Below are 12122 nucleotides of genomic sequence, written 5' to 3'. Positions count from 1 at the left end.
GTAGGCCAGGCAGCTGGGAGCTCCCACAGACACGCACTTCTGTCTAAGCAGCTTTCCTCTCAGGGCAGGGTCACGGCGGGTCACAGAGGGATTACACTTTTGGCAAACAAGAGGGAGCTCCTCTCTCACAAAGCCGTGCACGACTCCCCCATGACTCTCAGCAGCTGTAATAAAGCCAAGGCAGTCTGAACCTTCAAACAAAAAGCTAACACGCTATCGATCGACAGCGGCTAACTTTCGCGAGGTGGTGTCGAAAGGTCGACATTGTGCAGACAGCTCGGGCCGGGGTGAAGGGCTATTATTGGGATGAGGGAAAACTCAAGCGTTTAGTCTTATCTCTGAAAATTCCTCACTTAGTTGACAATTTCAGCGAACTGTCAGTGCAGAAATGGAGTTATTGTTATTCGGCAACATGAAGAAAAACATCCCCCGCCGTGTACAGTACGAAATCCCAATCACAAAATCCAAATGAGGTTTTCTATCCTTTCAATCAATAGCCATCCCCTGCAGTGCCTGCATGTCTCTTCACTTCCTAATCAACACTTCCACTCATGGGGAGGTCAGATGAGCAGGCGCTCAGTGCCCCGAGCGCTGCTTTGAACTTAATTAAGCAGCTTTAAACACAGCCGAAAAGATTCATTATTACACAGGCAAAGATGAGCAAGCTAGATGAGAACATGGCCCTTCAAGAGAAGAGACTCAGCTTCGGATGGCTGTTGAACCCACATGGGGTCAACATTCAGGGCACAGCGATGGAGGTCCTGCAAGGACTTCCAGGCCCTTTACGTTGGCCAAAAGTTCCTTTAAAAAAAAAAAAGAAAACCTCACTCTATTAACAGTGTGGTTGCGTATACACACAGAGACGTAAACAGTTGTGTTATCTGTTAAAGCAGCGTAAAATCTGCAGCGAATGAATGAAAGAGAAAGAAAAGAGAAAGAAAAGATGGGTTCATGTGCCTGGAAGGCTGCGGCGCACCACCAGGGTGCTGTGAGGCAGGGCCTGTTAAAGGAGAGCTCCAGACCAAGGTGTTCTATAGCTCGGGGGCTAACGGTGATAAATGAGTCCCTTAATGTCGGCAAACACTTTATCTCTGCTTCATCTGTTTTCATTAGGCAGGGCCAACCTTTGGCTGGGCGAGAACGTGCTGTAACTTTCATTACTACAACACAGAGAGGAAGAGGGAGAGGGACCTCCCATCGGTCTAATAAAAACACCAGCTCGACGCCCATGACAGATCCTATTCCTTATTATTATGGTGGCACGCCACCGTTATAAATTAGGGAATGCTGTACGTCTCTCAAAGATGATCAGCGCTTAACTCATGTCCCCTCGTCTCCAAACGCGAGCTCTTCTCAGCCTTTAGTTTTTACGTGCTGCTGACTCTTTTCGCGCATCTTTGCTCGTTATTCTCTCTGAGAGGAATATCGAATGGGCACCGAGGCTTTTGCAGAATTCGACCTTATTTTATGTTCCTTGCAAGTCAATTTTAATGTGAGGGGCCTAATTAGGTCTGGGGAATATTCAGTATTACTCTATATTGAGCTCAAATTATTTTACACCGTTGTCCACAGTCATTTTAAGAAAATGATATATACATATAAATATTTTATTAGGAAGTCTTTGTTTACTGCGGCAAACATTTTTTAAATTTGGGAGCTTTTATTTCTTTTATTTTGTGTGGGCTGTGTTATGTTTGCTGAACCTAAAAGATGGCTTTTCAAACATTCAGCAGAGAAGATGTATGTGTGTGTGTGTGTGTGTATGTTTAATATATTAATAAGCTTACCTTTTATTTTTAGTTGGCAAACTGTGAGCACAAGCATTGTATCCATGCTGGCAGCTGCGACACGAGCAGGTTAACACGCAGCGTAGTTACCTGCTTACTGTGCCTGAGCTCAGCTTTCACCTTTTCAACATGCAAATAAACTTCACGGTGTAGACACACGTTATATACTAACACTAAAAACTACGTTTAGCAGCTGCTCTGACCTGACGCTACGCCTAAGAGATAATGAACATTCTAGTGACTTAAGTATTCATTGAAGAAAGCGCCAGCGAAGTAGAAGAACAAAACAACTTTATGTGTTTAGCAAAGTGCAAGAGCGATGCAGATTGAGCTGTTGGCTAAATGTGAAACGCGAGCATCGAGAGAATGAACGGAGAAAAGACAACAAACAACCGCTGACGTAATATCTGATGTAAGCTTTACTTTCAAATCCTGTTACATTTAGATCTGGCAAGTTGAACATAAAGTAATGCCAAATAAAGAAAACAAATACAAAACCAAAAAAGTACAAATGATCTATTTACCAGTTATCATCACAACCCTGTACAGCCTTAACAATGGAGTAATAAAAAAAAGCTTTGTACAGCACATACCAATCTTTACCGAGTGCCAAAACATAAGATAGTTGAGCCTTTTCTAATCATAAAATACAGCCAAACGTAAAGCTAACTGATTGCAGACAGTGCAGTGTGATGCTAACTAAATGCAAACAAGGGAGTTAGTTTTAAACACAATTAAGTGCTAAAGAACTAGAGGACAATGTCATGCATACTCTGAAGTGCTGAAAGGGTAGTCAAGCTTTTCTTTTTCTTTAAAAAAATAAAATAAAAAAAAAAGGTCACTGTGCTGCGTACAATTGGGCGAAAACAAACAGAATAAGTGCTTAAGAATACTGGGATTTCAAGAGGATAGAGCCCTGTTGCCTTTTTAAACATTGCACTCAAATTAATGGGGAGCATAAAGGAAGTGCAGCCATTCATGATTATGCTGTAATAAAAGGCAGACATTTTAAAAAGTTGTCAAGAGTGGACACACTCTTTTTTTTTTTTTTTTTATCGCTATCTTTTTTTTTTCTTTTGAACCCTGACAATTAGTTTGACTCATTCTCAGAAGTCTCAGGTGGTTTCCTTCCACCAAGTGGCACTAGAGTATAGAAGATAACGTAGATAGTACAAGGAGTGTGTGTGTGTGTGTGTGTGTGTGTGTGTGTGTGTGTGTGTGCACGTGTGTGTTGGTGTGTTGGAGGGATGCTCCATTCACTCCAGAGACAGCATGCCAGACATTTACAGAGCAAAAAAAAAAAAAAGGAACAAACAAACAGCAGTGTAAAGGGGGACAATCGAGGCATGGCTCCAGACCAGGACGCGACGGATTCAATCCTAACATCACATCCTGCGACGAGTTATATTTTGGTCGTGACAATTCATGTTCTCTGTCCAATCAACATTTTTCTGACACGAAGTAGAAAAATTAAAAAAAACAAAACAAAACAGCAACAATGATTCATTATAAGAAAATGCATGAGTAAAACAGACAACATAAGGAAAATAAAAAGAATCCCTTTACAAATAAGGGATTTTGGCTTGAAGACCACTTACAAACACAAGTGCTATCAATAATGGGTAAAGCTTTTTTCAAAATAAAATGCTTGTACTATGCTGCCCTATCTCACAAACATACTTCTTTTTGAGCATTTCATGGATAAATACATATTCTCTTAATCAAAAAGTGCAGCACTGTGCAAAATTGGCTCATCACAATTTAGCCTGGGACCTTTAGTTCCCAGGGAGAGCTTGACCTCTAACTGTCTAATTCATACAATTTGTATTTATTTACTTTCTCTGACTTCACAGAGAAAGACCCTTTTGCACTGCTAGAAATGTCTACATGTGAAACTAAGGGGTGTTGATTGAGTCACATTATGGTAACTTGGTGGATCTAAGTTTGCACTTTAAAAAAAAAAAAAAAATTAAAATTAAATGGTTAAGTGCTTTTGGCTTGAAGTGTAACTACATTAAGTGCAATTGAAACTCAAAAGGTTGACAGGAGGAGGAGAAGGGGGCGCAAAAAGCAGTACCGTGTCTGCCAGCCTAACAGAAGCCAGTGCCATTGAACGCAACGCTATACAAGTGAATGGCTTTGCTTCATCATTGCACCTAGAGGAGCTTTTTTTTTGTTTCCTCACAATGGGTTCTCTATGAATGTTAGTAGAAAATGTTTTATTATGACATAAAAGGCTCAGTAAAAAAGTAAATATGAAGAAAAAAAAAGAAAAAAAAAAAAAAAGACACAGAAGGCCACCAAACACACTAACTTTCCCGTCTTTTCCAGCACAGAAGACGTCCCTGTTCACACTTCTGTATCGCTTCATTTTCATGTACATAAACAAAAATACATTCATTCAAGTCATTTTGGAACAGTTTTTTTTTCTTTTTTTTGTACACAAAAATTACAAAAAGCTCCAAAAAGCACCATTGAATCGGCCTGTGGTGACCTCGGGCTGTGGGTAGCTCGCTAACCCAGGGCCGGTCACCTCCACAAAACAGTTATCTCATATATCTCTTCTAAGTATAGGTGCGTGATACACAGCTGTGCACAGGAAGCTGCACTGATGTCCACTTAGTCTCAGAAAGAAATGAATGTTTCCTCTTTGCCATGAGTCTTATTATGTCACTGCTTATTAACCCGTGAGTGCAAATTCATTGGCAGCATTTTACATTTCTATTCAAACCAAATTATCAGTAATAAATGTATGTTTCTTGTCACAATTGGGTAAATTGAATATTATCCTTATTTACATTATCACAGCTTATCTCCTGTTTCGTGAGCTGACAAAAAAAAAAAACCCCAAAAAACTATTAGCTAGTAACCCATGTAAATGCCATTCATTCTGAGACAAAGGGGATGCCAGGCAGCAGCTATGCATAATATGGTTTCACCATTATACAAAATTAAAAAAAAACAAAAAAGAAACAAACAAACAAAAAAAAAGCCAACAGAAATCAAAATAACAGGAAGGGGAAGGGCTACAAAACTATGTACAAGACTGATAAATAAGTAAGTGCGTGGTTTGAGGCGTTGCTTTGGAAACGTGCCTTTTTCGGTGAAAAGCATTCCGTTTCATTGGTTCTGTCCACGTCGCACCGCTAACACTTCAGGATATCTTGAATTTAGCTTCCTAATGACGTCAAAGCTAGTTGAAACACAGAAACAGGCATGCTATTTCGATGCATAATAGCGAGAGACAAAAATGCACTAAAATATAGCACTTGCAAGTTTTGTTTCGTCTTTTTCAACTTTTTATCTCTTCAAACGACTAAAGAAAAATATCTATAAAACTGAGATACGTTAGTTTCCTCAGATAATGCGACTGGGTCCAGGTCATTCAGACATTTAAAAACAGAAAATAAGGTAATAGAGAGTAGTACTCGAAGTAGTAATAATTCAATTGATAGAACTGATAAGAAAAGCAGCTTTTTGATATAAATGCATTTTTAGCATGTACAGCCTTTTTCTCTTATAAATGTGTTGTTTTTGTTTTTTTTCTTTTCTTCAATATGTCTGTCTGGTCCAGCTTATTCTGCTGGTCTGATTGGAAAAGACGTTGCTCCCACTGCAGTGGTCAAGTGTCATTCAACACCACCGTCCGAGGAGTGAGGACAAAGAGCGAGAGGGAGAGGAGAGGAAGTGGGCGAGGTCAAACAGTCTTGGCCCTCTCCATCAGTCCCAGGTAGGCCAGGAAGGAGTGTTTGTGGGAGGTGGGTGAGGGTGGAGAGCGCGAGGGGGACTCTGAGTTGGAGGAGAGGAGGAGAGGAGATGTGGTAGGCCGCCATCTGGAGTGGAGGTGCGAGTGGAATGTGAAGCGGCTGTTGTGGGTGAACAGGGTGGTGAGGGGGATCAGGTGCGCCTGGTCGCAGTTCCTGTACTGCTCGAACACATGGCGGGAGGAGGGAAGGAAGAGGGAGGGGCCGCCGCTGCTCGGGCTGCCGGGGTTTCTGGTGCCGTTGCTGCCGTTAGTGCTGACCAAGCAGGGCAGAGGGCTGATGGCGTCCAACTGGTGGGACTTGCCCAGCGTGAGCGACAGGGCAACAGACTGGAGCGCCTGGGATGCCGTTAGACTCATGAGAGGGCTGTTACTCCCACTCCCTCCGCTGCTCCCTCCTCCTCCTCCGCTGCCGAACAGGAACTTCTCCCGGTTCTTTTGCAATGACGAACACAGTGGTGATGTTCCCTGGAGTGGCAGCTCCTCTTCTCCTGCCTCCTCATCATCCTCCTCCTCTTCTCCTCCCAACAAGCCTCCGCCCTGTCCCCCCGCTCCTCCACCCTGGTGTTTCTTGAGGTGGCGACTGAAGACAAAGGGGTGTGTCGTGGTGAAAGGGCACTCTTGGCAGCCGAAAGTCTGGCGCGGCGCGTGCTTCAGCTTCTTGTGCAGGTTGAGGTTGTCCTTGCGCTTGCAGCTATAAGAGCAGCGGTCGCAGTGGAAGGGCCGCTCGCCTGTGTGCACACGCACATGCTCTATCAGCTTATTGGCCGTCTTGGACAAGTAGCCACACTGCTCACACTTGTAGTGGTTGCCTAGGCGGTGCCCGCGCATGTGGGCCTCCAGTGAGGCCTGGTCAGGCCACAGTCCCTGGCAGATGCGGCAGCGGTACTCCATCTTACAGTGCGTCTTAAGGTGGCACTCCATGGCCGCTGGACGATTGGTGGAGTAGATGCAGAAAGGGCACCTGGGTAATGCAACAAGTAGGGAGGGAAGCAGGCAGGGAGGACAACACACACAAATACAAAAGAGAGTTAAAAAGGAAATGTACACTGGAAACCACATAACACACCTTGAAATTGAATAACACAAAAAGATGAAGAGGAGAAGGAAAGGTAAAGGAAAAGTGTGTGTCATGTACAGTTCTGTGTGCTCATGGTGGTATGTGTGGCAGTTTAATGGTGGGAGGACTGAGGTGATCAGGTATATGTGTGTGTGTGTGAAGGAAGAGGGGGAGGGGAGGGAGGGTGTGGGGCTGACAGGCTGGAGAAAAGATTGGAGCAGTAGGACATGAAGGGAAATGAAGGAATGGAGTGGCACTTACATTTAAATAGCACCTTTCATCTGCTCTGGGCCCCAAAGCGCTTCACAAACCCTGCAGAACAGAATCACCTCAGAAAAACCTCGAAATGGACAAGGCCCTCTCTCCCTTTCTACGCACTCCACACACTACAATTCTAGAAACACTTCACATTGCTCGAGTTCATACAAGGCAACAGGAGTTTATCTCCTTAGCGTCCATTAACTCATTCTACACCTAAATCTTGCATGTGAATGTAAATGTGGTTTACATAAAGCGAGAGACTGCGTAAACCCCGAAGAACTGAAAATATCACCCACATGTGCAGATAGGAACAGTAGAGCAAGTAAGTTAAGGCCGATTTTAATAAATCAAACTATTAAAAAGAGAGCTCAGTTCTTCCATGTCTTTTTTTTTTCCTCCCTTGAACAAAAAGAAAATAACCTTTCTTTCCCTTTTGAATGTTAGCTTAAAGAAATCAATCTGGCTTCAGAAACATCAACACCAGACAGAAGAAACATTTTAAACTGTTGTAAAATCTAAAACTAGCATCAAATCCTCGGGTTTGTGACTAAAGATGCTGTGTGGAGCTATGAAGGGGCTTCTTGTGTTTGTGTCCTGTTACCCTCAGGATTTTTCCAAAATAAAAGCTAACATTTAACATTTACTGAATGCTACCATTTCCAGATATTTGTCAATGTTGAGAACATCCTAACTCCACTGATGGCTGCACAGATAAAAAGTGTACAGATCTTCGTTTATGACAGGATGAGGCGGTAATCATAATGACACTGGATGATTCTGCACATGCACAGACTGGAGTAATGAGAACAACTGGACCAAAAAAAACAAACAAAAAAAAACAACAACGTGACTTGTGTTACTTGAAATGAAGCTGCATGTTTTTTTATCTCTAAATATTTAGGCAAATACTGTCTCACGTGTGGAAGCTGCTGTCAACAAAGTACGTTAATTCGAATTAGCTTAAACTCAGACATCATCAGTGTGTGGTGTGGATGTTGAGATCAACAGATGGGCTTCATGTTAACTTGGCAGGCTTGAAATGGGACATACACATATCACAGTACAACAAAGGCTCCTGTGGGACTGGAGGATGGAGATGGAGAGGGAAGCGAGCGAGGAGACTAGGGCTACGTAGACAGTCAATATTAGAACAACAAAGCTGTCTTATTTAGATACGTTTAAACTATATGAAGTGTGCATGTGCTTGAGTGCTTTTTCGTATGTCTGCATATGTAGAGGGGCCTGAAGTGTTCGGGATCCAAACTACAGTGCGAGTTTGGCTGTTGTAGTTGAAGCTTTTCATTAGGGTCCTTCCACAAACTGCACGCTGTGTGTCAGACGTGTGGGCGTGTGAACTTGAATGCATGCATTAGTTTTGTTCTACGCGGATTTGGATCGACTTGTGTCAGTGTGCAGCCTACGGTGTTGCAAGAGTGTGTGAACATGCTTCTAGGGGTGTGCCAACAAATATTATACACATTACAGTATAGCGAGTGCCTGTTTTGGGAGGGTGGTAGCTTTCTGGAATGCGGGTTTCAATCCAGGAGGTTTCATGATGTTCTCCTTTGGCATATCTGTAAGCTGTGGCCACTGGAAAAAGAGACCCTGAGGCGAAGCCCATTTACATCTCCTTTCTACTCTCCCTTCTGTTCAGCCTCTGCAGACCCAGAGACCACAGCCTAATAAGTTAGACTTGCCAGGAGAAGCTGTCGAGCATAACTACAGCTTGTATCATTTCATTTGCTGGCTGCAGATAACGAACATTAAAGCGATGTTAACTGATTAAGGACATATGGTTGGAATAATCTTCACACAGACCATGAATCTGTCTGTTTCTGTCTCATTAATGACAGTTTACAGGTGTCGCCCGTGTGGCTGTTAACAATCGGCTCCATAACAAGCCATAACGTCAGTCAGCTTTAGGAATATGAAATTATACATCGTTCAGTAGCCTTTAAGTTATTTTACATGCATCGTTTCATGTATGTAAAATACTCTAAGTTGAATGGTGCGTGTAAAATAATACCTGAAATTATTACGAGATGCCTGAACATGATTTTTTTTTCTTTTTTTTAACAAAGCCAAATTGAAATGTGTCATAGTCAGCACACCCCATGACTGTTCATATACTGTATGTGTGTTTCTGTGTGCAGTGAACTAAAAGGGTGAGGTGGGGGGGGAGGGGAAGAACGGGCGGCGTTAGGAACCTCTGTCTGTACTTGCTTTCCTTACTTGAGCCCTCCGGAGGGGACGGTGTGGCACTTCTTGTGCTCCAGCAGCTGCTCGGGCGTCTTGAGGAACTTGTGGCAGACGTCACACTCGAACATTCGCGTGATGAGGTGGATCTGGAGGTGCCGTTCGTACATGCTACGCGTCTTGCACACAAAATTGCAGAAGACACACTCGAAGCCTGAAGAGAAAGAAAAGAAGAGGGTGAGTTTTTTTTTTAAATGATTTTAGATTTTAAGAGCGGTCCTCGAAAGAGAAACACAGGCAGTTCAGATACAGGAAGAGGTCAGGTTTATCAAAGCCCCGCTCACGGTTCAATAAATGAAGTCAACGTGTGATTTCGTCACTTCACAACTCGTTTGCAATCGTCTGCAACAGCAGCTCTGGTTTAATGTGTGGATTTTTGGATGGAAAAAGTACCAGTGATGATCTCTTGTCTTCCTGACATCCAGATTTGATCTGTTAACCAAGGTGAGCAGCTTTGTAACCAAAGAACAAGCGTTTAGTTTTGGTAAAGCCGCAGAAGATGAAGGTGATCACGCTTTGATGGATTTTAAGGCCCTGAAAACTGGTTCATTCAATCAGCTTCTTACTGTGAGGGATGAACATGAAGTCACAGTTTCTCTGCTGAAGTTAAGACAGTCATACCGAGTCACTTCACTTCAGAGATTTCTCATTTCTTTTGTTTTTCTGTGAGCCTCTAACTGGTTTAAGGTGGGCGAGGCCCATTCAACATTTAGCAACATCAGAATCATAATTAAGTGACAGCTGGTAGGTTTTTGTGGTAGGCAAATATTTTCAGATCTATTTGAAATAAATGAAAAAGTGTATGTGGACGCAATAGTTCTCACGGTTCCTTGCCTTTGTCAGGCTTGTCTTCGGTTCCTGATCCTGAGTGGCTTCCAGAGCTGGACTGGCTGCCTGCGGAGGAGGGTGGGGCGAGCAGGCCCCTGAGTTCTTCGTTACCGTGGGTGAGGTCTCCGCCCTCAGAGCTGTTGAGTGAATCGCTGAGGGCCGAGAGAGACGAGGAGGTGCTCTTCGTCTCACTGAGGGGACTCCTTGAGTTCAGACCTGGACATGAGAGGACAAATGGCACAAAGTAAGAAAATGTTCATCATTGTTACTGAAAGCATTGCTGAGGAAAACTGCACTGTGTCAAGTGAAAACTGACACGTTTTTCACGCATTAAAAATCAGTTTCAGTAACTCCACCGTTATGTACACACGCACACACACACACAGAAGCAGGCAGCCTCAGCAGACCTGTGCTCAGGCTGAGGCCGCACTGCCAGTCAAATCAAGATGCAGCATGCTTTTATTGATCCCTCTCTCTAAGTCCGCAATTCACTAGGAAGAGAGAGGGAATTAGAAGGGGAGGAGGGGTGTGGTGAGACGGAGGGAGCGGTGAGGAGCGTAGGTCATGGCCGAAGGAGCTAAGATGGCGGGAGCATCTCAGGGCACAGCTCAACAAAGGGCATTCACTCAGGAGGGAGTGAAAGGAGAGAGAAAAGGCTGCACGGATCTTGAAATGGTTGACCTATCTTTTTAATACAGCCGTACACACACACGCACACACGTCTAAAACATACAGTAATGCACACATACAGAAACAGCGCACGCACAAAGAACTATACAGCAATACAGGATGTGATTAATTGCCTTCAATCAAATCTAAATATACCAGGGTCATTCACAGCACAGTCTTGGGAAAACATTTTGAATACAGTATTGAACCAATTTGAAGAAGCTTTTATATTCTCTGCTGCAGTATTTAACATACACTTGCCTTCTCTTACGACATCCAAAAAGACTAATGCCACAGAATGTAAGTAGAAAAGAAATAAAAAGAAGCTGCTGCTCTCTAAACCAGTGGACCTCAACCTTGAAACACACCTGAACTGAAAAATACTCCATTTTCTCTTTTACTGAAAAGCCTCATCCGCGATTGCGCAACAACATTCATGATATGAGAATAACAGGAATAAAGGAGTAAAGTCTGCCTATTTGCAAAACTATGCAGGATGGATATGAAGGGCTAATGATATCTGATATCTCACCACCCTCTCCTTCTACAGGGAAGGGCACCCAACTAACCCTTTACCAATGCAGAGTCCAGTCTTTAGAAGGGGTCAGCTTTAACTCCGACACCTGCTGAGCTCAGCCATCTCCTCTATGGGCGTGTCGACACAGTTGACCAGAGACCTGGCCTTTTACAGTCTGTCAGCTTCACTCTAAGTGGTGCTCTAGCTGCCTTACCCTCTGAAGTACAGATGCTTAAATAAACAGGCCTGGACCTTGACAAATTATTAAAAGCTCCACATATAGAAGGTAGAATGAGTGAGGTGACTATAAGGCACATTCCTGTACATTTGTGTGCTTGGTGGTCTCCATCTTGTGAGAGACTGAGATAAATGCCAAGCAGGGCTGAGAAGACTTAAAAGATGGCCACAGTGGCATCGTAAACCCAGCTCGTCTTCGAAGGACCCAAGGCCTATTGATTTTTTCCCCTCAGGCACGATAAGGGCCAACCTTCTCAGATAAACAAGGCCACTGTGGCCTCTGAAAGACCCCTCAGCTGTCTAGGCCGGACAGTCTCACCCACCCACACATAAGAACAACAAGCGTGCACAAGTGTGTGTGCGCACACACACACACAGTCTTGTTTCCATTACTTCTGGGGACATTACATAGACTTACATTCATTTCCTGGAGGCTTAACCAATACCTAAGCATAACAATAAACATTATTTACCTAATCCCAACCCTGACCTTAACCTAATCCTAACCTTCACCCTGACATTTAATGATTTGTCCCCATAAGTACGGCAGGTCCTTACAATGTGACTGTGTAAACAGATTTTTGTTCCCACAACAGCAGCAATACACATTCCCACACACACGCGCACACACACACACACACAGACAGAGGAGCAGCAGAAGAACAAAACGTCAGCAATAAACTAGACAAAGCTGTTTTAGACAAAAACACTCGTATCGACCACCAGGGGTTCACACCAACAGCT

General features: G+C 43.5%; 2 protein-coding genes across 3 annotated transcripts in view; one reads left to right on the top strand and one right to left on the bottom strand.

Moving 5' to 3' along the window:
* The window catches only part of mmaa (metabolism of cobalamin associated A), a 51696-nt gene that overhangs the window by 20141 nt on the left and 19433 nt on the right, over window positions 1–12122 (top strand). The gene's annotated exons all lie outside the window — the stretch shown is intronic.
* Window positions 2189–12122, bottom strand: part of znf827 (zinc finger protein 827) — a 63132-nt gene continuing 53198 nt past the window's right edge. Inside the window, exons 12-15 of one of the 2 annotated variants that reach the window (XM_046415562.1) lie at window positions 9962–10171; window positions 9104–9281; window positions 6872–6922; window positions 6373–6514 (exon numbers count right to left, since the gene is read on the bottom strand). In XM_046415562.1, coding sequence (XP_046271518.1) covers window positions 6874–6922; window positions 9104–9281; window positions 9962–10171 — 437 coding nt within the window. In that variant the 3' untranslated portion in view covers window positions 6373–6514; window positions 6872–6873. Of the gene's footprint in view, window positions 6515–6871; window positions 6923–9103; window positions 9282–9961; window positions 10172–12122 lie in introns of both variants that reach the window. The other variant, XM_046415572.1, reaches the window with a different exon arrangement.

The sequence above is a fragment of the Scatophagus argus genome, chromosome 2, assembly GCF_020382885.2.
Source record: "Scatophagus argus isolate fScaArg1 chromosome 2, fScaArg1.pri, whole genome shotgun sequence".
In the NCBI taxonomy this organism is placed as follows: Eukaryota; Metazoa; Chordata; class Actinopteri; family Scatophagidae; genus Scatophagus; species Scatophagus argus.
Note: the sequence above shows the minus strand (reverse complement) of the source record. Positions and strands in the feature narration are given on the sequence as shown.